Here is a 25,643-nt window from a genome sequence, read left to right on the forward strand (position 1 = left end):
CCTCCTTCCTGAGACTCTCACCTCCTTCTCGACCTCCTGAGGAAAGGAGGCTGGGTTGGCCCTGCCCCTTGGCCATGCCACCAAAGTCACACCTGATTGCAAAGATGATGTCTCCCCTGAGGGGTGATGAAGACCCCTCCTCTCAGGCCTGAGGAACTCCACCAGGCTTTTTTATGCTTGCATGCTGGAATGCCTCCAGCATTTCAGTAGAATGTTCCGCCCCCATGTTTCTGGGGTCCTTGAAAACCAAGTAGGGCAGCTACTTGACATGAGTTTTGGGAGGAAAGAGGTAGATTGGCCTTGTGGGTTAGGCAGGCTGGATGGGAGGGGTCCAGGAGGTCCATGGCAAGACCCATGCCTCCATTTTGGATGGAACAAGGACTTTGGATGTGGATTATGGATGGAGAAGAATAAGCAGAAGGTCATGCAGGGGGAAACTCAGAGAGACATAAAAATCATACCTACCATTTATTATGCACCTGTTGTGTGCCAGGTATTGTGCTGGATGACTACATATGCAATAGATTCTTTCTGAGGTACCTACCTATCTCGTGGAACCAGCTTCTCTAATCCACAGGGTGGGACCACTGCATTCATTCATTTAACAAAATACGTATGCACCTACCAAGTAGTAAGCCCTGTCCTAGGTGCTAGGTACACAAGAGAAAGACAGATGTGGTCTATGCCTTCATGGAGGGGAGATGCACACTAAGTAAATAAACAAATAAAACTACATTATACAGATTATTATAAATTTGCATAATTATAATTGCACAAATTATAATTATACAAAATAAAATTGTATAATTATAAATATTATAAAGGAAAAGAATGAGGTATCGTGTGGAGCAGGACAGGACCTAGTTGACTCAGGGTGGCCAGGGAAACCTCCAGAGGGGGAGAATTTTATACCAAGACCTGAATGATGGGAAGGGACTGGCCGTGTGAATTGGGAATTGTGGGTGATGATGGGGTGGGGAATATGTGGAGGGGCAATTTCCAAGACAGTGGGAACATCAAGGCCAATGTTCTTGAGGGTGGGATGACTGGACGCTGTGAGTCTGAGGGACAGCTGTTCCAGATGGAGCTGGTGAGGACAGCCTGAGCCAGATCCTGCAGGGCCCTGTAGGCCACAGTAGGGAGGCCGGGTTTCATTTTAATTTTAATTTTTTTTTTTTTTGGTCCTGCCTGGCAGCCTGTGGGATCTTAGTTCCCTTACCAGGGATGGAACCGTGCCCCCTATATTGGAAGTGCAGAGTCTTAACCAGTGGACCTCCAGGGAAATCCCCCGGGTTTCATTTTACACACTGTTATTTGATGTGTTAATTTAAAAAGTATATAGATTATTGAATCATACAATTTTAAAATATTTTGATAACTGTATTTCAATATTTCCACTATAATTTCTTTTGTCATACTGTGCATATTATTTTATGGTTTAAAAACACAATTCTGCCTCATGGTTCCAGTGGGGAGAGAAAGAGGAAGCAGGGGAGCGGGCCGTTAGGGGGGACCCACCAACAGTTTCTGCTACCACCGCCGGGGCCGCCTCTGTGCTTTTGGCGGGGGGGAAAGGAGCTGTGAATCCCGGGCGCAGGGCCGCACCTGCGGGAGGGCGGGCAGCGGGACGGCGATGGCAGATACGAATAAACTCAACCTCAACAGCCTCATCCAGTGGCTGTTGGAGGTTAGAGGGTCCAAGCCAGGCAAGCATGTCCAGCTACAAGAGAATGACATCAGAGAACTGTGCTTAAAGTCCCAATCCCAAGAGATCTTTCTCAGTCAGCCCATCCTACGAGAACTTGAAGCACCGCTAAAAATAGTGGTGGTACACACAGGTAATACTATGATTTGCTTTGACTTTTGGAGTATGGTGGTTTCCCACCAGAAAGCAATTATCTATTTCTTGGGGACAGGGAGAAAAAGTCTTTGGAGAATATCTGCCTCTTATTGGCTAAAGAAAATGAAATATCCCGAGAATTTTTTTCTTCTCAGAGGAAACCACGAGTGTGTCAGTATCAATAGCATGTATGGAATTTTTTGATGAATGTAAAAGAAGATACAACATTACACTATGGAAAACTTTCATAGACTGCTTTAAACTGTTTACTGATAGCAGCCACTGTGGATGAGAAAACATTCTGCTGTCATGGAGGTTTGTCACCAGATCTTCAATCTATGGAGCAGATTCCGGGAACTGTGCGGCCAACTGATATACCAGATCAAGGTCTTCTTTGTGATCTTTTGTGGTCTGACCCAGGTAAAGATGTCTTAGGCTGGGGTGAAAATGACAGAGGAGTTGTCCTTCACATTTGGTGCTGAAGTGGTTGCCAAATTTCTCCATCAGCATAATTTGGATCTTATATGTAGAGCCCATCAGGTGGTTGAAAATGGTATGAATTTTTTGCAAAGAGGCAGTTGGTCACTCTGTCTTCTGCAACTGATTATTGTGGAGAGTTTGACAATGGAGGTGCCATGTTGAGTGTGGACAAAGCACTAATTTGTTCTTTTCAGATTTTAAAGCCTGCAGAGAAAAAGAAGCGGAATGCCAGGAGCCCCTTTAACACCTCCAAGGGGTATGATCACAAAGCAAGGAAAGAAATAGGTGTCATTTTGACACTGCTTAATTGGGACTTGTAACATATAGTATATGATCTTCATTTTTTAAATCGTAACATATATTGGTCAGCTTGCTCAAATAGTGTTTGTGGGCTTGCTCCTTCCATTTTTGACTTAATGGATGATATTTGCTAATTATAACAGCAAATAAAAGACTCTCCACTCCCAAGAAAAAAATGTTTTGTTTTGTTTTTTAATTCTCTGGATTTTTTTGCAAACAATTTTAATGATGGTATTAAAGCTGTACACCCCAGGACAGTTTATCCTGTCTAGGGGGTAAGTGTGAACTGATTTATTTTAAATTCAGTACAACCCAAGAATAATGCAAATGCTTGTTTTCTTTAGGATATAAAGAGAGCCCTAGGGTGCTCAATCTGTACAAGTTATTGTCATAAAATGCATACTGTCGATACAAACCACTGTGAACATATATTTTTAAAACGTTGTTTCAAAGGATTGCTTTTTTCTCTTACTGTCTTGTCATGTACAAACTAGTAACTTTCAACCTTGCCAGTATCACTGGTATGATGTATATTTAATTAAAGCACACTTTCCCCTACTATATACTTAAAATGATGATTAAAGCCATTATTTTATTTTACTTTATTTTTTTAAATAAATTTATTTATTTTATTTATTTATTTTTGGCTGCGTTGTGTCCTCCTTGTTGCACGCTGGCTTTCTCTAGTTGCGGGAGCGGGGGCTAATCTTCGTTGCAGTTCACGGGCTCCAGGAGTTGTGGCACGTGAGCTCAGTAGTTGTGGCTCGCGGGCTCTAGAGCGCAGGCTCAGTAGTTGTGGTGCACAGGTTTAGTTGCTCTGTGGCATGTGGGATCTTCCCGGACCAGGGCTTGAACCCGTGTCCCCTGCATTGGCAGGCGGATTCTTAACCACTCCGCCACCAGGGAAGCCCCAGAGCCATTATTTTAAATGTTTGTTAACTCTTTCCTAAAGCCAAAGTTTCTGTTGAAATACGTATTGACACTCCTCTAAGTATAAGGTGGCTTGGTTGTGTACACATGTTGCCTTCCTGGGGATTCAAAAACAGGTTTTTGAGTTTGAATAGCAATTAGTAACATAGTACTGCTTAAGCTATTAATGATTAAAGTTAATAACATTTTGTACAATTTCCATATAGCCTATTCATTAAATAATCTTTGTACCGTTACATCAGGCCTGAACCCGCTCATTCAGAAAGCTTTAAATTATAGAAACAATACTGTTCTTTATGAGTGACCAATTATGCTTTCTTTGGTCTACATTCTTTATTCTACAGTGAAATTGAGGCTTATAAGTCAAAACAAAGGAACTAACTTACTACCACTAGTTTATACAGAACTCAGGATATCTGTGACTTTTTAAAACTATCATCTGTTACAATGTTTCAACAGATGATCCTTTACAATACCATGTGGTGAAAATGAATTCAGACTTATTAAATGATGAACTTGTAAAAACACACACACCCACACACAATTCTGCAAAAGGGTCCATGGCACAAAGAAGATAAGATGTAGGTCAATTCCCTGCACCCAAGCTGGACTGGCCTTCCACAGGATCCCAGAATCTCAGAGTGAGGCTCTTAAAGAACACCCAGGGAACTCCCTGGCAGTCCAGTGGTTGGGACTTGGGGAGCTTTCACTGCCTGGCCAGGTTCAATCCCTGGTCGGGGAATTAGGATCCTGCAAGACTTGTGGCTCACCCCCTGCAAAACAAAACAAAACAAAACAAAACAAGCCCAGTACAGGGTGCAAAGAGTGCAAAGACATTTTAAACTCCCTAGTAGCTATATCAGGAGCTTCTTGGTAGGGCATGGGGAAAGACTGGGAGGGGCTCTGCATACCTTCTTCCCCGCCCCACACCCTCTTGTCCACACTCTTCAATCAGGACTGCTTGACTTGGATGCATTTTATATATGGGGCATGGACATAAAGATTTCCTTTGAAGAAAGAAGCCTACGGTATAACAATCACTCACATACACCTTAAAAACCACTAACCACCCATTTTACAGGTGAGGAAACGGGGGCCTTGAGAGAGAAATGGAATTGCCTATGATGCCAAAGCAAGGCGTGTGATGTTTGTTGACTCTCAGGCATCTGCTTTTTCCAGGACAGCACAAAGCCTCTTCTCCACCCAGCCCTGCTGCCAATGTTGGGTCATATGGGGGTTGGAGGTCTCTGAGCAGGGGCAATAACAGGCTGAGGATGTGGGGTGAATGGGGGCCTAGGAGGTTTCATCAGGGCTGCAGTGGCAGAGGGACTCATCTCTGGGAGCAGCTTAGCATTCCAGGTGACATGGAAAACACCAGAAATGGTCTGTCAATCTGGAGGAACTCCCAAACAGGTATGGAAATATGAAATTCCTGGGTGTCACCCAGCGTTGATTCATGGAAATACTACATTCTGTGCTCTATAAACAAAACGATCCAGCAATACTCATTTTACTTGTCAATCCAGATGTAATATACATACATACAAACATACAAGCGTACGTATATATTTTTAAGCATTAAGTGCCTCCTGCTGCTGGAAGCTAAAAATGCACAAAGAGGTTCACAATTTCATTCTTCAGAGTTGCTCAACAAAGAGTAGAATCACAAAAACCCGGAGTTGAAGAAACACAGGCATCTTCCAAAGAAGGTCACAAAATCCCTAGGGAAAGCCTGCAGGGCTAGGCAGGTGACATAAATGAAGGGCGTCAGGCTATCTGAGAGGCAGGGCTGTGAAGACATGAGGAATGCATTCAGCCTCCAAGGGTGTTCAAAGTTAAAAAAGTTTTTTTATATTATTAACTTTCAAAAAATAACAGATTCTTATGGTACAGAGTTAAAAGGATACATACAAAAAAGGATTCATTGAAGAATAAACCTCCCTCTTACTCCTGTTGCCCAGCTGAATTCTCCAAGGAGGGAAAGAAAGTGTCCCTCAAGAGACAGACTCTAATCATCAAAGATATTTGTACACAAATGATAGCATATTACAAACACCAGTTTTTAATTTTTGGTTTGTTTTTTTTTAATGTATTTATGTTGCAATGCGTTTAAATTTATTTATTTATTTATATTTACTTTTGGCTGTGTTGGGTCTTCGTTTCTGTGCGAGGGCTTTCTCTAGTTGCGGCAAGCGGGGGCCACTCTTCAACGCGGTGCGCGGGCCTCTCACCGTCTCGGCCTCTCCCGTTGCTGAGCACAGGCTCCAGACGCGCAGGCTCAGTAGTTGTGGCTCACGGGCTTAGTTGCTCCGTGGCATGTGCGATTTTCCCAGACCAGGGCTCGAACCCGTGTGCCCTGCATTGGCAGGCAGATTCTTAACCACTGCACCACCAGGGAAGCCCCAATTTTTGGTTTTTTAAAACATCAGATATTGTTAAGATCTTGGAGCTCTTTTCGTATCCTTGAATAAGAGCTTCTGTTTTTTTAAACATCTGCATAGTACTTCATCGGATGAATGTACCAAGATTTTTAAATCAACGAACATTTAACTTGTTTCCAATATTTGCTATTATAAGCAATGCTGCAATTAATAACTTTGTATATGTGTGAGTATATCTGTAGGATAATTTCCTAAAAGTAAAATTACCTTCTCAGAGGGTATGTGTATTTTTTTTTGAATTGTTTTCATTGAGATATAACATACATGAAATAAAGTTAACAGTTGTTAAGTACAGAGTTTATAAACTCTTACATATGTATCCATACCCATAATCAACACGAAAGTCAAGATATAGAACATTATCAGCACTCTAGGCGCCTCCATCTTGACCACTCCTAGTCAATATCTGGCCCCGCAAAGGTAACTACTATTATAACTTCTATAATCATAGATTAGCTTCACCTGTTCTTGACCTTCATATTAATGGAATTATACAGTATGTTGTCTTTTGAGACAGGCTTCTTTTTTTTTAATTGAAGTATAGTTGATTTACGATGTTATGTTAGTTTCTCATATACAGAAAAGTGATTCAGTTATACATATATATATTCTTTTTCATGTTCTTTTCCATTATGGTTTATTACAGGATATTAAATATAGTTCCCCGTGCTATACAATAGAACCTTGTTGTTTATCCATCCTACATGTAATAGTTTGCATGTGCTAGTCCCAAACTCCCAATCCAACCCTCCCCCGCCCCTGGGACTAGCTTCTTTTAACTCAACAATATTTCTTTAATTCAAGTAAGTCTGATTCATCCATGTTGTTGCATGTATAGTTTTTTAATTTTTTTTTTTTTATTTACTTATGGCTGTGTTGGGTCTTCGTTTCTGTGCGAGGGCTTTCTCCGGTTGTGGCAAGCGGGGGCCAGTCTTCATCTCGGTGCGCGGGCCTCTCACTATCGCGGCCTCTCTTGTTGTGGAGCACAGGCTCCAGACGCGCAGGCTCAGTAATTGTGGCTCACGGGCCCAGTTGCTCCGCGGCATGTGGGATCTTCCCAGACCAGGGCTCGAACCCGTGTCCCCTGCATTGGCAGGCAGATTCTCAACCACAGCGCCACCAGGGAAGCCCGTTGCATGTATAGTTACTTGTTTTTCATTGTACATGTCTTTTGATGGACACTTCACCTCCATTTCTCTTGAGTGGAACTGCTGACTCGTAGGGTGGCCCTACGCTGGGCCATAGAGTAGGCCTATGTTTAGCTTTAAAGACAGAGCCCAAGTTTTCCAAAGTGGTTCTATCACTTACAGTTCTGTCAAAAATGCATGAGCGTCCTAGCGGCTCCACAAACTCATCATTACTTGGTATTTTTCATCTTTTTACATTTTAGCACTTCTGGTGGATGTGTAAAGGTATTTCATTGTGATTTTAATTTGTATTTCTCTGATGACTAATAGTGTTGAATACTTTTTCCTGTGCTTTGGCCAACTGGATATTTTCTCTTGTGAAATGCTTATATATTAGTCTATTTTTGTTGGGTTGATTGACATTTTTTTATTGATTTGTTGGAGAGCTTTATATATTCTATATATAAATCCTTTGTCAGATATATGTATTGTAAATATTATCTACCAGTCTTTGGCTTGCCTTTCACTTAACGAAAGCCTTGCAGGCTTTAATGTTGCTGTTGTTGTTGTTATTGTTGTTGTTGTTTTTGATGAAAAGAAATTCTTAATTTTAACAAAGTCCAAATTTCAATCTTTTCTTTTGTGGTTAGTATTTTTTGCGTGTGTCTTGTACAAGGCAAAGTTGTAACCTCTTTCTGTTGGCTGTGTTGTTTCTCTGGCTAATCCAGCCTGGCCCCGATGACTTCTGGGTAGTATGTCTCTATATGCTGACTCTCTCAGGGAGTATACATGGGAATTCTTGAAACATTGGGGTAGCCTGCCCACTGCCATTTTTTTTTTCATATGGGAGATCTGGCTCTGCTTCAACTTCTTTCATTCTCATCCCTTCACTGATTAACAATATTGTTTCTGGAGTCACACTGACGTAGGTTTGAATCCCAGATGTATTACCTACTTCCTGTGTGACCTTGGGAAAGTAACTAAACCTCTCTGAATCTCAGTGTCTCCATCTGTTAAATGGGGTATGTTTTAGATTTCATTAGGTAAGGCTGAATAAGAAACAATTTCAAATCTCTAAAAGCAAAGGTTTCTTTTGCACTTATGTGACTTGTCAGGCGTGGGTTGCTTCACATATCTTTCCCTCCAGGACCCAGGCTGAGGGAGCAGTTCCATCTGGGACAGGCCATTCTCATGAGAGAGGGAAAAGATTAAGAGCGTTGGTAGGAATACATAATGGCTCTTAACACTATTGCTCAGACGTGTTGAAAGACACTTCTATTCACATTCTATTGGCCAAAGCAAGTCACGTGATCAAGCCTGACTTCAGTAAGGCTGGAAAGGACACTCTTCCTACAGGATGCGTTGCAGTCACAAGGCAACAGGTGATGATGTATAATCCTTGCTGACCTGAAACAACTAGGCTGCCAGGTATTTCTCCAGCAAAGATGGGTTTATTTGGAATCAGCAGAGAATTGCAATTTGGGGTCTGCAACCATGGTGAGCCACATGTAAGTCCCCACACAGCAAGGGAAGGAAAATGCTGTAATAGAAAGGGAAAGGGGTTGGAAGGGCTATAGTAAACAAAGCGTCTACAGCTTTTCATTGGCTGATTTGTTGCTAGGAAAGAAAAGGGGTCTTTCTACTTCTTGGGTGAGAGAGCTCTCCCTTCTGGTCTCCTGACTCTATTTAATTTAGGTTTCTGTTTCTTAATTTTTTACATCCTTAACAGGAGGAGTCACTTAATAGCTGGGAACAACAATGCCACCTACCACAGGATAATAACAGTACCTTCCTTATGGCTGTTTTGAGAATTAAATGAGGTGAAGCACGTCCAGTGCTTAACACAGTATACTGCCCTTAATAAGTACACAATAACTATTAGAGGCTATTATTATTATCATTATTACTATTATTATTTCCTGGTTCTGCTGAAAGTTCTTCTGCTCACTGGACTGGTCTAAACCTGACTTGAGAGGAAAAAAGAAGGAGCTGTAATTACTCCCAATATTTAATTTGGAGACAATAAAACGTTGAGTCTAACGGCTCAAGCTTTGGAGTAATATGGACTCCTTACTAGGGCACATGATCTTAGACTAGTTACTTAACCTCTAGGGTCCTTGGGACTATGTTGTAGGCTTGTCATTAGGGCCAAATTAAGTCAACCCTGTGCACAAAGTAGGTGCTGAGTATCTGCTGAGTTATTAAATGTGGATTTTAGACTTATTTCAAATATTCAGTGAACTGTATGCATAACATTACAATAAAGCTGTAAGGAAAGCCCTTTACTGGCCTTTTCCATCATTTGGGTCTCAGCTCAAATGTCACCTCCTCAGAGAGATACCTTCCCTGTCCACATCATTTAAAGTGCTTCCCTCACCTCCAGTCACTTCTCCCCATTATCTTGTATTTACAGCTCTGGTAAAGCTCTGAAATTGTCTTGTTCATTCAGTGGTTTATATAATATGTCTCTGCCACTAGTTCTTGTTTCTGTACTCTCATCCCCCGTTGAGGATAGGCCTCAACATCCTCATTCGTAAAACTAGGCGAGCGGAGGAAGAACGGGGAAAGGTAAACACCGGGCGCTGCACCTGTGTCTCCGGCCTCCAATTCCTTCCGGCGGGGCACCGCCCCTGCCACCCACGTGGGCCGCCGTGGGGCACGCCCCAGATGGGCGTGGCCTCCAATGTTGTGTCGGTCGCGTGCGGGCCGCGGTCCTAGGGAGGCGAGCTACGTCACACGCACGCAGGCCCTGCCCCCGCCCTTGCTCGCCACAGGCGGGAAAAGGGAGTGGCCAGGCGCGAGGGCCCCGCAGCCGGCGGCGCTGCCGCCTGAGCCGCCTCCAGGTGGCTGCTCTAGTCTCTCGCCCGCTCAGGCAGCTCGGAAGCCACTCTGTTTTGGGGTCCTCGCCGCTCTTCCACGTCTCCCGGAAGAGTAACTGGGCCGTGGCTGATCGAGGGCCAGGTCTGCTCAACCTGGGCCCTCTCCCGGCCGGCTGCTGAGGACGGGCGGCCTGGGAGGGTGACCAGGCCGCGGTGCAGCCGCTCCAGAGTCCTCAGGTGAGGTGGCCGCGGGGGGCCGAGGGGTCCCCTTGGGGCATTAACGGCCTTAGAGGCGGGGGCGGCATCCCCTCAGCGGAGACCCTGATCTCTCCGCCCTGCCGGGGGCTCGGGAACAGGGCAGGGGAGCCCCCTTGGGCCTCCACGGACGTGGCTTAGTGCCCTCCCCTTTCCTCCCTCCCCCATCCCAGCCTGGTTTGGTCGCTCCTCCCCCTCCGGAGGCTCAGTGCAGTGGGTAGGGAGCGAAGTGGGGGTCTGTACTCGCCCACCTGGGATTGACAACAGAGTCTCTGGGACCGACCAGCTGATCCCCAGCCTCCCTTCCTCTGTGTTGACACTTGGCCTTCGTGCAGGCCCTGCCACCGCCGTCGGCCGACCCATCCCCATCCTCATCCCTTGCGCTCTCACTCTCTCTCTCTTCAGCTCGGCGTGGGCCGTTTACTGGGCAGAATTTCTTGAGGGCTCTGTACCTCGGAAGTCTGCTAGAGTTGTTCTTTTGTCCGCGGGGCAAGTGCCTAGGGCCCATCTTAACATTTAATTGGGTACTCAATCTTAAGGCACAGGCTTTTGTTTTAAAGCCCTTTAAAACTTTACAATGAGAGGCAAGATATGTTAACAAGTATGTTTTGATTGTTTTATTAGGAGAGATCATTTGCTCCCTACTTACCACCAGTGTTTACTCGGGAATGATACATACTCTGTAGGGAGTATGTTATGGAGCATGTCACTTCCATTTTCATTGGATTTCACATAAGCTCTGTGAAATACACGGGCATGTAATCATCCCATTTTGTAAGGAACAGGTTTAGAGGGTGAGTTTCTTCTTGAGGTTGTTCAGATACTGGGAGGCTAGATGGGGAACTCAGGGGTTAAAAAGTGGGTTTGGCTGACTTAGATTTGCCTGTCTGAGCTGCTGTCTAAACTCTTGGATCTTTCTAAACCTTTACCCCCCATTTTTTTGTGAAAAAGGGGTATTGCTACTTACTGCACAATGTGGTTGTGAAAATTATGTGTGCTAAAGATAATGTTTGCAGGGCACCTAACATAAAAATTAATTCCATTCCGCAGTATTTATGGGTGCCTACTGTGTGCTGAGAATTCATTGGTGAGCAAAACAGACATGGCGTTTATCCACCCACTCCCCGCCTCCCCTTCCCCAAGAGGGAGAGACAGGGGGAAAAAATACATATAAAACATGAAAGGATGTGAAGGAAAAGAATAGTGTGTGAACAGAGAATGATAGGACCTAATTTAGATGGGACAAAAGAGCTATTTTGGGGGCAGATGATGTTCAGGTGAAGACCAAGAACAAAAAAAAAGTTAACTGTGAAAGAGCGCTCCAGGCAAAAGGAACAATGTGCACATTCAAGAAATGGTTGTTGACTTTTTTATATGCTACTCTTCTATGTCATGGAAACTAGTTATTTCATCATCATCATTTTGATTTATTGTGGCACTGGATAAGTACCCAAATATATGCATCAAATGAATGTCTATGCAATCGTAATTGTTTTATTCTGAACTTAGGTTAATGTGCATATAGTAGGTACTGAGAATCTAAATTATTGAAGGTATATTTTAGACGTGTATATGCACACCTAAATTATCCATGATAGTGCTGCAGTATTTACACTTTGTTGAAATAGGAATAACAGTAGTAGTGGTAGTTGTAATTATGGTAGCAACTACTCAAATGAGTGCCTACTGTGTGCTAGGCATTTTTCAAAGTGTTTTTTAATGTAGTATTTCATCTTAAAACTATCCTGTAAAGTAAGTACACTTATTTTCCTCATTTTCTAGGTGAAGTTTCTCAGTTTCAGTCAAGTAGTTTGCTTGAAATTACATAGTAAGAGGCAGGGTCAGGCTTTCCAACCCAGGACTATGACTCTAGAGCCTGGTCTTAATCGCTGTGCTTTGCTGTTAAGCCACACTGATCATTTTATATCCTTTTTACAGGTTCACCAACAGGATTATTCTGCTGCCATCATGTCCTGGTTTGCTGATCTTGCTGGAAAGGCAGAAGATCTTTTAAACAGAGTTGATCAAGGGGCTGCAACAGCTCTCAGTAGAAAAGAGAACACCAGCAGCATTGTTTATAGCAAAAATACTGACTATCCTGAACTTCACCAGCAAAATACAGATTTGACTTATCAGACAGGACCTAAAGCGACTTACATTTCCTCAGCAGCTGATAATATTAGGAATCAAAAAGCCACCATCTTAGCTGGGACTGCAAATGTGAAACTAGGATCTAGGACATCGGTGGAGGCCTCCCATCCTGTTGAAAATGCATCTGTTCCTAGGCCTTCATCCCAGTTTGTTCGAAGAAAAAAGTCAGAGCCTGATGATGAGCTGCTGTTTGATTTTCTTAATAGTTCACAGAAAGAGCCTACTGGGAAAGTGGAAATCAAAAAGGAAAGGGGCAAAACACCTGTCTTGCAGAGTTCTCGGACAACAAGCGACAGTTCTGTGAACACCAGTGTAACCGCCATCAAAACCATTGAAGAACATCCTTCTGGGAGCCAAAGCCACGGTAGTTAATCAGTCCTCTGTTTCTTTTAGAGTTAACCAAATTGGATGTCATCATAGCCTAAAATGTTCTGGTAGCATTTGTCATGCTCTGTTTTGTTACCTGTCCGTGCTGGCGCAAGGGCAGGCTCTCTGAAGTGTGTGGTGTAAATAAGGGGGACAGCATAGAACACTATTAGCCAATGTACGGTTACAGTAGGGACCTTTGAATGTTGTCTGTTGGTAACTTTACCCAGCCCAGCGTCTTTTTTTTTAATTAATTAATTAATTTATTATTTATTTTTGGCTGTGTTCGGTCTTGGTTGCCGCGCACGGGCTTTCTCTAGTTGCGGTGAGCCGGGGCTACTCTTCGTTGCAGTGCGTGTGCTTCTCATTGCGGTGGCTTCTCTTGTTGCGGAGCATGGGCTCTAGGTGCGCGGGCTTCAGTAGTTGCGGCACGCAGCCTCAGTAGTTGTGGCTCGCGGGCTCTAGAGCGCAGGCGCAGTAGTTGTGGCGCATGGGCTTAGTTGCTCCGCGGCATGTGGGATCTTCCCAGACCAGGGCTCGAACCCGTGTTCCCTGCATTGGCAGGCGGACTCTCAACCACTGCGCCACCAGGGAAGCCCTACCTGACTTCTTTTATTCAGCATGTTAGTGAGATTCACTCATGTTATTGAGTATATTAATAATTCTTTTTTATTGTGTAGTATTTTACTGTAGTATTATACCACAATTTACCCAGTCTCTTTTATGGGCATTGGGGTTTTTCCAGTTTTTGTTTTTTGTGAATAAAGGTGCTATGAACATTTTTGTACTTGTCTTTTTGTGGGAAAATGTTTTTATTTCTCTTCAGTAAAATACCCAGGAATGGAATTACTGGGTCAAAAGGTAGGTACATGTTTAATTTCATAAGAAATTGTGAATTCTTCCCCACAGTGTTTATATCATTTATATTGCCACCAGCAATTTCTCTATAAGAGTTCCATATCTTCACCAACATTTTGTGTTGTCTTTTTAATTTTAGCCATCTAGCGGGTGTGTTTTGGTCCTTGTTGTGGTTTTAATTTGCATTTCCTTGATCACTAAAGATGTTGAGAACCTTTTCATTTAGATATAGTTCATTTTTTAGCACATACTTAATTTTTTTGGAGTAAGTAAAAAGTGTATTTGCATCACATTTAGTAACAAAAACAAGATGAAACTGAATTAATGAGTGTCTGAATTAATGAGTATCTCTTTGGGTAAGGCAGTTTAGACTCCAGTTTGGTATATAACAAATTGCTCTGGCCTGTTATTACTCTCCTTGCCTTGAAACCCACAGCTGTTCTTTTATGCCTTTCCAATAGTTTCAATGTTGAAACTTCTCCCTTTTTTTCAAAAATGGTTCATAGACAGAAGGGAGACCAAAACCCTTGTTTACCTAAACCCAACCACGTAAATTTCTCTGCTTTTTTTTTTTTCCCCTTCCCAGAACTGTATTCTTGTATCTTTTCTTTATCACCATTTGTTCAGTGTATCCACACTTTGAGGGTTCTTACAGATCTATAGGCTGTATGTATGAGAATGAAATTTCATCAGAGGGAAGTCTATTAAAAATTTAAGTTTACCTTTTACGGTGTTTTAGCTATAGCAGTCGCAGTCAACTTGAGCCAAAAGGCATTCTACCACAGTAAGCTACTAGTGCGTATATAGTGAGCATTCCAATGTAACAAAGATGTATTTGCTTTTTTTACAGAAGCCTCTAATAATTCAGATTCTGGCCATGAAGGCCAAGAGATTTCTTCAAAGGAAAATGTATCATCAGGTGCTGCCTGTGCTGATCACAAGCCAGTGCCTAAAGATGACGGGCGATCACATGAACTATCTAATCTTCGACTGGAGAATCAACTGCTGAGGAATGAAGTTCAGTCTTTAAATCAAGAAATGGCCTCATTACTTCAGAGATCCAAGGAAACTCAAGAGGGTAGAGCCTTATTTAAATTACCCAGGGTTAGGAATTCACCATTTCAAAAATAAACTAAAAACTTGATTATATCTAAACTATTAGAAAGATTTTAGATGGGACTTGTAAAATAGTGTTTTCACAGAAATATAAGGCCCAGATTTGGAAATGGGACCAATCATCCTCCCACCCACCTGAAACAGAACACTGGCCTATTTGGTCATTCTTTAGAAACCACAAATAGGAAGATAGTTTAAGCCTTGTTAGACTGACTTTAGAAACCCAGACTAATTTAGACATAGAAATAGTTTTTCCAGAGACCCTGTACAGTTTGCTTCAATATTTATTTATTTATTTTTGGTTGGCACTCTGCACTGCATTGCTCTTTCTGCACCAATTTTCTAGGTTAAAAGAACATCTTTTTTGCCACAGTAATTGAAAGAAACATTTCTTTCCAGTGTTTATCTTTAGGTTTTGTTTTTGTTTCTTTTGGTCCTACTGGGGTGTACATCGTCTGCCCTTGATTTGGATGTGCATTCTTTCCTATCTGTAGCAGAACTCCAAAAATCCACTGACCATTTTAATCTTGTGAACTCTCGGCTGTCTACTGGTGTTGGCTCCCAAATGCTTTATGACATATCTCCAGAAAAAAACATTTGTAGAAGAGCAGCTAGCTTCATGCCTGTTTCCAACCAATTAACTGTAATATAGATATGAATGTTGGCCTTGGAAAATGGAGGTCCCTCTTGGAGCAAAAAATTTGAAGATACTTGTAAGCTCCTAATTTTGGCAATAAGTACTAAAGGGATTCAAAGGAGACTCTTTGTGTGCTCTGAGAAAGATGTGTTTACTTGTATGGAGAAATTTCTTTCTTTTTCTTATTTTTTTTAAAGAATTAAACAAAGCAAGAGCAAGAGTTGAAAAGTGGAATGTTGACCATTCAAAGAGTGATCGAATAACTCGAGAACTTCGAGCACAAGTAGATGACCTGACTGAAGCGGTGGCTGCAAAGGATTCCCAGCTGGCTGTACTGAAAGTGAGACTCCAAGAAGCTGACCAGCTGCTGAATACTCGCACAGAAGCGCTGGAAGCCTTACAGAGTGAAAAATCACGGTAGCTAATTCTATTAATAATGAGAAAATGAGCTAGAATGTTTCTCAGTGCAAGTAATGATAAACATGGTAGTAAATACTGTCTTATGAAAATTTAACTTTGTAAATTTACGAGAGAAAATGTAGCTCTTGGTAATGCTGGAAATGGGTGTGGTTAAAAATGGATTTATTATCTGAATCTTGAGATGCATTGTTAGCAAATTCTGAATTTAAAAATATTTGAAGAGCAGTGTCGTTAATCTTTTGACGTACAGTGATGTGTGGCGTGTGCTTATATTTGGATGCCTAAAAATATAGATTACAGTCCATGAAAAGGGAAAGAGATTTCTCTAAGAATGTTTTAGTCAAACCATCTTTTTTGTGCTAATATGCCAATGCTCTAAAAATTATTCTACCTTTTCACTTGTATACTGTGGAAATGAGTTATTTCAAGGGATGTCTTTTCTTTTAGAATAATGCAGGATCACAGCGAAGGTAGTAGCCTGCAGAATCAAGCTCTACAAACTCTTCAGGAGAGATTGCACGAAGCAGATGCCACTCTGAAGAGAGAGCAGGAGAGCTATAAACAAATGCAGGTTAGAATGGGGACAGCGGGGCTCTTTTATTATCTGGATGAGGAGGAATCGCTTTACACTGATCATAACATATTTACTGTAATAAAATTCTGCAGTGCATTTCAGAAAATTCTGTTTCTGTGGCAAAAACTAAGTATTTGAAAATTTAGCTTGATCCTTGCTAAATTTAATTTTCTATGTTGAAAAACAATTAAAATGCTTAATATTCATTAGATATATACATCTTTTCATTTAATTTGGTTGTGTAGCCAGCATTACCATTATTTGATTAAAAGCTGATTTGAGACATCTCATTCTTTTTTTTTTTTTTTTTTTTTTTAGATTTTTTTTTTTTTTTTTTTTTTTTTTTTTGGCTGTGTTGGGTCTTCGGTTCATGCGAGGGCTTTCTCTGGTTACGGCAAGTGGGGGCCACTCTTCATCGCGGTGCGGGGACCGCTCTTCATCGCGGTGCGCGGGCCTCTCACTATCGCGGCCCCTCCCGTTGCGGGGCACAGGCTCCAGACGCGCAGGCTCAGTAGTTGTGGCTCACGGGCCCAGCTGCTCCGTGGCATGTGGGATCTTCCCAGACCAGGGCTCGAACCCGTGTCCCCTGCATTAGCAGGCAGATTCTCAACCACTGCGCCACCAGGGAAGCCCCATCTCATTCTTTTTATTTAAGCTTTTTCTGATTCCAATTTAATCTGATTCTGTTACTTCAAGAGAAAGTTGTACATAATGTTTATTTAGAGTTTTACACTTAAGTGAATTTTTGCATCTAGTTTAGTGATTTTCAGCTCTGTCTACACATTAGAACCTCCTGTGTGGTTTTAACACTTTCTGATGCTGAGTCTTCATTCCCAGGGAGTCAGATCCCATTGTATGAGGTAGGGCATAGGTGTTGGTGATTTGGATTTATACGATTTGCAGGTGTAGCTAATGGGTAGTCAGGGTTGAGAACCGCTGGCTCAGACTGTCTTTTCAACAGGTGAAAATAGTTCAGCCCTAAAAGTAAATAACAGGTAATATAGACTTAAAATTTTTTATTAATATATTTTATTTACCACAGTAAAATATCCCAAAGTACTATCATCTCATCATGTAGTTAATGTTAAGAATTATTCATGAGATATTTTACATTCTTTTTTGCATACTGATTCTTTTAAATATGGTGTGTTTTACACTTACAGCACATCTCAATTCATTCACTAAATTTTCTTCAGAAATACTTGATCTGTATTTAGATTTCATAAAATTTATAGGTGAAAAAGTAGTTCTAAACATACTCAGAATAACAGTTCCTCAAAAAGTTAAGCATAGGGTCACCATATGCCACAGCAATTCTGCGCCTAGGTATATACCCAAGAAAATTGGAAATACATGTCCACACAAAAACTTGTACATGAATGTTCATAGCAGCATTATTCATAATAGCCCCAAACTGGAAATAATACAACGTCCATCAGTTGCTGAATGGATAAGCAAAATGTTGTATATCCGCACAAGGAGATATCATTCAGCCATAAAGAGGAATGAATTATTGACTCATGCTATAGCATGCATGAACCTTTAAAACATTATCCTAAGTGAAGAAAGGCAGACACAAAAGGCCACATATTGTTGATTCCATTTGTATGAAATGTCCAGAATAGGCAAATCTATAGAGAAAGAAAGTAGATAAATGGTTGCCAGGGGCTGGGAGGGAAGGGGGACGTATGGGTAGAGGATTTCTATTTGGGGTGAAAATGTTCTGAAATTAGATAATGACAAATGGTTGCACAGCTCTGAGAACACTACACTGAATTGTGTTCAGGAATACACTGAATTGTACACCCTAAAAGGGTGAACTCTATGGAATGTGAATTATATCTCCATAAATCTGTTATTAATTGAGCTTCAGTATTTATGTTAAATTAATTAAAATGAATAAACTTAAAAATGCAGTTCTCAGTTGCAGACACATTTCACATGCTCAGTGTGCCTCGCTGAGTGGTCCTCGTGCTCCTTTTCTTCCAAACAGGAGTTAAGATTGGATCAGAGATTTGTGGGCTTTAGTTATTGGCGTGTACCTATAAAAGCTTTCAGACTTCTGTCTCACCTTCTGAGTTTTTTGGTGATGGGAGCTTTTGAAAATAAGGGTAAAATATAAATAATTCTCAGAACTAAATGTAGGCTAAGGGACAGACCATGTGTTTTTTAGAGTGTACTTTAAAAGTTTCTTAAGCTAAAAAAATTAGAGGGAATAGTTTCTTAGAAAAACTGAAATAAAGGAAAAACATTAGCCATGATATTAGAAAAGATGTAGCTGTGTACTGTGTCTTCCATTTGTTTTCTAATAGACTTTCTAGTTTTCTGTAGACCTTTATTCATTGATCAGCTAGTGTCAGACCAGACCTAGTATCCAAGTGACCAGATTCACCTGGGAAACTTCTTAAAAAACAGATTCCCAAGCCCAGTCTTGGACATTCCAATTCAGTTAAGCCCAAGGAAGGCCCTGGGCAGCTGTATTTTTAACAGACTCCCTCACTGATTTTGATGAATTGCCATGTTTGGGAACCACAACCTTAGAGTTCCTGTTCTTCAGTTCCTAACAAATGAAGAACTTTTTTTTACCTCCCTGTTATGTTGTTGGGCTGAGCTAATAAATCCCATAAGATATCTAAATGGATGGTTGTAAAGTATACCTCAAAGCAAAATGATATAATAAGTATAATATAAACTTTGTCACAGAGCGAGTTTTCTGCACGCCTTAATAAAATGGGAGCAGAGCGCCAGAATTTGGCAGAAGCAGTTACCCTGGTGGAAAGAAAATACTCAGATGAGAAGAAGAGAGCGGATGAGCTACAGCAGCAAATCAAAATGCTTAAGTCCAACTTGGAGTCCTCTAAGCAGGAATTAATTGACTACAAGCAAAAAGCTACTAGAATACTCCAGGTAAGTGTGAGACACACATGTGTGAATGTTAAGATAGGCCAGATGACCGAGAGACATTCTGAGACTTTTTACAGATCTGTGAGATAACTTTGTTCCTGTTTGACTGGGTTGGCTTGCTTCAGGTGCCTTGCTCTTCTTAGAAATATTATAAAAAAGATGAAATGTCTCCTGTTTCTACCACTTTTTTCCTTTTAAGAAAAAAATTCATTCTGCCACTACCTAGTTCAGGTCTTCAACCTGTCACCTTAATCACCGTGATAAATAATTTCAGTTTTTGTTTTTAACAGTTGTTATGTTCTTCCTTGTTGATCCTCTTTTGAATTTTTCAGAGTGACTGGTCTAGGCCTCCTCCAGCTCTCAGATCTCCTCTCCCAGCTTTTTCCCCCTCCCTTAGATCTAAGACTGTAGTCATCTAATGTAGTTTTCAACTTCTCTTTCCTTTGCCTTTCATATCAGAGTGAAGATGTGTCCTTTCATTTTTTTTTTTCTGGGATAATTCTTCCACCTGTGCATTGATTCCATCTCCTTTCACCTCATTTAAGCCCTTTCTCCCTAAGTCTGTTCTCTTTCTTCCATCATTGATGTGCATTGATTCCATCTCCTTTCACCTCATTTAAGCCCTTTCTCCATAAGTCTGTCCTCTTTCTTCCTCTGTATCTTTCTCTCTGCTGCCTTCTTCTGGCTCAACTTGCTCAACAACACATGGTTACTTAGTGGAAGAACAAAGACCAGATCTTGAAACGCCTAACTGAGGAAAAAACATTGCTTTTGGCTCTTTTGACCACTTTGATCCATTTCCCTGTCCTTCTCCTTTCTTTTAATGCCAGACGTGCGACATCTGCCAGACGTGTGATATCTGCTGTCTTCATTTTAGAACTGTTAACTTTAACTCTTTTATGTAATTTCAGTCCCCACTACATTTCTGAAATTGTCTTCTCAAAAGTCTTTAGTGACCTAAATGCTTTCTGTCCTCTGACTAGTTTCCATCCACTTTGATTTTGGTAGAGCTTTTTGACCCTGTGAACCCTCCTACCTTCTTGAAAGTTGCCTTCTAATTTTGCTTGTACTGCCTTAGCTCTCTGTCTTCTCTTTACTGCTGTTTCTGTTGGGTCCTCTTCTTCTATCCTTTTTTGTTATTCTTTTTTATTTTGCTTTGTCATATACTGTGCTTCTGTCACTTGATGTGACTTCAGCATGGCTCCAACTTCCCACCTGGTTTCTGAATGCCTGCCATGCTTCTCTATGTGGGATGTCCCAACCCCCAAATCAGCTTCCCCTCCATTCTCCTGTTTTCGTAAGTGATATTGCCACCTTCCTAGGCAGTGAAGCTTGAAACTGCAGTGTCATTTTGACGCCACCTTTTTCCTTTAGCGCCTGCCTCCTACTGGCTATGAACACCTTTTTTATTCTACCTCCGTGAAATATCATATCCATCTCCTCTAAACTCTTCTTTCTAATTTTTTGTGTCGTATCAGTGTAATTTGTTAATTCATCTAAGAGGTACTTAATTGAGCACTTAACTATTCACTAGGCGCTTTGATAGGTGCTGAGGATACTGAGCTCAAAAGATGTGTCCTCTTTCTTAAGGGAGCATTCAGTTTAGTGGGACAACACTAAACTGAAGTGAGGCAATTGATAAAATGAAATTATTGACGCAGTACTATGGGAGCTTGAAAGAAGAAGTCCTTAAAACCTGCCTGGAGATGTCAGGGATCACTGGAGATGCTGTATGAAGAGGAACTTGAAGGATGAGTAGGAAGACTCATGATAGGGAGGAGATTTCAGATAGAACAGCCTGTGCCAGAGCAAAGCGGGCCTGAGGGAACATGGTGTATTTAGGAGACTGCAGCTAGTTCTCTGTTGCTAGAGCATCAAGTATTAGAGATTAAGAGATGAGAGAGAAAACTCAGTGACAGCAGATGCCAGATTGTGGAAGGCCTTGCATACCATGCAGAGGAGTTTTGATTTTATCCTATAGGTGATGGTAGGGGGTGGGGAGGTTTCAGAGGATTTGAGCAGCATGATCAGATTTGGGTGTAAGAGCTGTGGCAGCCATGAAGAGGTCAGGGGAGTGTTGGATGTCTGTCTTGTTTATCATTGAATCCCCAGCAGAGTGCCTGGCCCTTAGTAGGTACTCAGTAAATTGTTGAATACATCGAAGGGATGAGGAGTGGGATGGTGAGATGTAGATGATAAAGAGGCTTTTATCAAAAATAATGGTAAGAAATTATGAGGACCTGATCTAAGTTTGTGGCAGTGAGGATGACAAACCAGGGACTGCTAGGAGAAATGTAGGAGGTAGAATATATGAGACTTGGAGACTTAATTGGAAGAAGAGAGAAAAAGGTAAATGGAATCTAGGATGATTCCAGGTTTCTGGTTTGAGTGTACTAATGATGTTCCCATGTACTACTGCAAAAGGGAAAAAAGGAAAGACAGCAGGTTAGGATTGAAGGAGATTATGATAAATTATGCTGAGTTTGCAAAATTGATGTGACATCGAGGTGAAAGTATCAGGAAGGCCATCAGAAATGTAGGCCTGAAGCTCAGTAGAGAGGTCTGCTCTTTAGCCACATGGAGGTATGGATATATAAATACAGATGTAGATCGAATCATGTTTATTATAGAAAATTTGAAAAATACATAAAAGCTTGAAGACATCACCCATAATTCTACCACATAAAAAGGAGAAACTATTTTTGATGGAGGAGAGTGACTTTCAAATATTTATGATGAAGGAACCAATGGTCCTTTTTATTACTGGCTTAGGATTACAGCGCTTTTTAAACTAGTCTTCCCATGTCAAATCTCTTCTTCTAACTTATCCTTTATACTAGGTGTCAGCAGACTTTTTCTGTAAGGGGCCAAATAGTACCTGTTGTAGACTTTGAGGGCTGTATGTGATCTCCATCACATATTCTTTGTCTTTACTTTTTTATAATCCTTTGAAAATGTAAAAAACCATTCTTAGCTTAGTGAGCTATACAAACAAAGGCCAGAGGCCAGACCTGGCCCCTCAACCATAGTTTGTGAGCTACCGCTTTAAACCTCTGCCACAGTTACCCTCCTCAAACGCACCTCTGGTCATATCACTTCCTTATCCACTTCCTGGTAACTGGCTCTGGACTGCCCAGTACAATTCACACATTTTAGCCTGGTATCCGAAGCCCTCACACACTGGTCCTGACATTCTGTCTGAATGCATCCCAGGATACTCTTGGGCCCTTGTGCTTTTTCATTTTATGCTTTGTCCTCTGTTTTCTCTCCACCTTTTAAAATCTTAGCCATTTTCCAGGACCAGTGTAAGAGCTATCTTTCAAGTAAAGCCTTCTCTTCCCCAGAAGTGTTTTTTTTTCTGCTCAGAACTCTGCAGGTAATCTTACTATATAGCCTTCTCTCAGCTTGTGTTTATTGCCTTGTATCGGATATTTGTCACTTCCCTTTTAGTTTATAAGGCAGAGGGCACTATCTGGAGTGACATTGTCTTTATTACATGGGACACTTAGAATAGTGCCAAACCCATTGTAGGTTCTCCATAAATATTTGTTGAGTGGAATGTGATCGTGGGGGGGGAGCGAAGTATAAGAAAGGATGAGAAGAAAGTATGAGAAGAATCTTGTTAATAACAAGTTATCAACAATAACATGGTCCTGGGGACTACAGTCCAAGAACACTGTACAGCAAAGCTCTGTTGCATTTTTATCCCTATGGATTTAACATTCTGTGGACTTTCTCTGGTGGAGAATATAATTGGAATATTCCCATAACAGTTTAATTGGTGTGTGGTAGACGATATTCAGTGTACAAGCTAATCTCTGCTTTGCTATTCTTTTTTTTATGATAGTCTAAAGAAAAATTGATTAACAGCTTAAAGGAAGGATCTGGTTTTGAAGGCCTAGATAGCAGTACTGCAAATAGCATGGAACTAGAAGAACTTCGGCATGAGAAGGAGATGCAAAGGGAGGAAATACAGAAACTGATGGGTCAGATACATCAGCTGAGATCTGAATTACAGGTAAGATTCATTACCGTTCAGCTTCACAGACAGCCATTTACCCTCAGATATTAGTAGCTTGAGACATGATGGATTCTGTATTTTGGGGGAAGGATATTGGTGAAATAATGTGTGAAACTTTGGGAATATTAGTTACCATATAGAAGTGAATCTAAAGCAATAGGTTTCTTGTCCATTGATTGACTTAAAGTTACAGGAATAAGAAAGATAGGTAACTAGATTCATTCATTCAGCAAATACTTACCAGGTATTTGCCATGTGCCAGGCATCTTCTAGGCTTAGAGCTATAACAGAGAACCAGACGATCTTCATATTTATGGACCTAACATTCTAGTGGTTAAAAACAAATTAGATTTGGGCTTGTTTCTAAAATTAGAGTGTTGTCTAATATTAGAATGGGCTTAGGGATGATCTTTTATAGTTTCATGCATAATCTTATAATTTATAGTTTGTGTAATTAATATATTTAAAGGTAAAATTGGGCCACTTATTTATCTTAAACATGGGGTCTTTGACATAGGAGGGATCTCTGAGGATGGGAAAGATAAAAGTGTGGGGTAATGAGCCTTCTGTTCTTAAAAAAGAAAAACAAAAACAAACCAACTTTCTGCCAAGAATACTTATCCATGCATTGACTTAGGAAATTATTGATTTGTAAGATGTACATGAACAACAGTGGCAAGTGTGGAAGTTGTGAGAATGGGCTGGCTTGTCTGGGGCATGGGTTTGACTGTCAGATCTAGATGCAGATCCTGTATCCTGGCTTTGGCACTTAGTAGATGTGTTACTTTACACCAGGTACCACATCTCACTGAGCCTTAGTTTTCTCATCTGTAGGTTGCAGATGAGAACAAGGTTCTCTTGAGAATAAGGTATACTATGTATAAAGGGCCTAGCATTGTTCCTGACACATAATAGTCTCAGTAAATAGTAGCTGCTATTATTTCTGGGGTTTTTTCTTACTGTCCTTTAAAGTGTAGGATCTTTTTTCTCTAAACGATTTTGAATTCCAATGACTTCAGTCCCATGAAATTGAAATTGAATAAATGCTAAACTTTTTCATACCTATTCTGTGTCTTTTGGGTGAGATTATGAAAAATATGATTTGTTTTACTTTAATATCTCATCCCTACCCCGGCATCATTGATGACATTGACACATTTTCCTATCCTTTCTCAAGAAGTTTATGAAATTGATAATAAGGACTGTAGGATTAGGGCTGGCAAAATGGAAGAATTGTTAATTATAGCAGCTGTCATTTGCTGAGCACTTCATGTGCCAAGCGCTGCACAAAGCCCTCGACATATGTCCTTTCATTTATTCCTTACCAGAACCCTGTGAGGGAGATGATGCATTCTTATTTTACAGTTTGAAGAAATTTAGGTACAGAGAAGAAAAGTAACTTGCCATGACTCGTAAAGTAGCAGAGCCAGGATTAGAACCCAGTCTGTCTGATTCCAGGACGTGTATCCTTAACCACTGCGCTTACTGCCTATCTCTTGAGAATTCATCGGATTTAGTCAAATTGATAACAAAGATTAGTCTACTTTCTACTCACCCTGAAAATGGTAGGGAAAAATAATTTACCTTATTGCTGTTTTCCACTAAGTCCACAAAGTCGTGTGAATTTAGAGTATTTTACTGTGATTATCCGGGAGTATCATTAATCTATCAGTTCTTTCAAACAATATGCGAAGTGCCAGAATTTGTGGAGATGAGTATATAACACAACGTACCAAAAGATAAAAAGCAAAGTTAAGATGCCAGTTTTTGTTTCATGTAGTACTGTATGAATGGACTTGTACTTATTAACCCATAGAGGGAAAATACAGAAACCTAGAGCAATGTTCTTTGCCACTAGTGGATTTCACAGATATCTAGAAGCTGGTTTTTGAGTTTGAAGAAGTGAGAATAGTGACACCAAGTGAAGAAGTTAGAGTGAGAAATATGGGAAGATGTGAAAACAGATAATAGTAATAGAGCTAAAAAAGAAATCTACTAACCTCAGGTGATATGAGAGAAAAGTTATTTTTACTGTATGTTACTGTATGTTGATACCCACACATGTACAAAAACTAATTATAACCTGCAATTTCAGGGGACTAAGGCAGTGAAGTCCTTTTTGATGTTACATTTCTATTGTTGAAATTGTTGCTTTTGAATAGAGAGATGCGTCTCCCAGTGACCCGCTGTCTGCTCATGCGCATTAAACCAAATGGTTTCTGCTGCGGCATCCTGTTCATTTCTCTCACCATTTGCCGTGTTACGTCATGAAGTACCAGTTTTTGTGCTCCTTTTAGTCTGCGTCCGTGTCTCATTCATCTTTATCCCTCCAGTGCCTGCTGAGCCCTGTTCACAGCACATGATGATCACTCAGTGAATATTGAACTGAACAGTTCATCACTGC

At 41.0% G+C, this 25,643-nt stretch overlaps 1 protein-coding gene and 1 pseudogene across 2 annotated transcripts in view; both read left to right on the forward strand.

Moving 5' to 3' along the window:
* Positions 1 to 1,633: 1,633 nt before the first annotated feature.
* Positions 1,634 to 3,854, forward strand: LOC103012898 (serine/threonine-protein phosphatase PP1-gamma catalytic subunit B-like; annotated as a pseudogene).
* Positions 3,855 to 9,907: 6,053 nt separating this feature from the next.
* GOLGA5 (golgin A5) overlaps positions 9,908 to 25,643 on the forward strand; it is a 37,141-nt gene continuing 21,405 nt past the window's right edge. For both annotated transcript variants that reach the window (XR_451195.2, XM_007184260.2), the window contains exons 1-7: positions 9,908 to 10,174; positions 12,131 to 12,707; positions 14,418 to 14,645; positions 15,518 to 15,737; positions 16,188 to 16,311; positions 19,018 to 19,221; positions 23,066 to 23,236. Coding sequence is in view for 1 of the 2 variants with exons in the window: in XM_007184260.2 (XP_007184322.1) it covers positions 12,161 to 12,707; positions 14,418 to 14,645; positions 15,518 to 15,737; positions 16,188 to 16,311; positions 19,018 to 19,221; positions 23,066 to 23,236 (1,494 nt within the window). In the remaining variant the exon portion in view is untranslated. The remainder of the gene's footprint in view (positions 10,175 to 12,130; positions 12,708 to 14,417; positions 14,646 to 15,517; positions 15,738 to 16,187; positions 16,312 to 19,017; positions 19,222 to 23,065; positions 23,237 to 25,643) is intronic.

The sequence above is a fragment of the Balaenoptera acutorostrata genome, assembly GCF_949987535.1.
Source record: "Balaenoptera acutorostrata chromosome 3 unlocalized genomic scaffold, mBalAcu1.1 SUPER_3_unloc_1, whole genome shotgun sequence".
Classification (NCBI taxonomy): Eukaryota; Metazoa; Chordata; class Mammalia; order Artiodactyla; family Balaenopteridae; genus Balaenoptera; species Balaenoptera acutorostrata.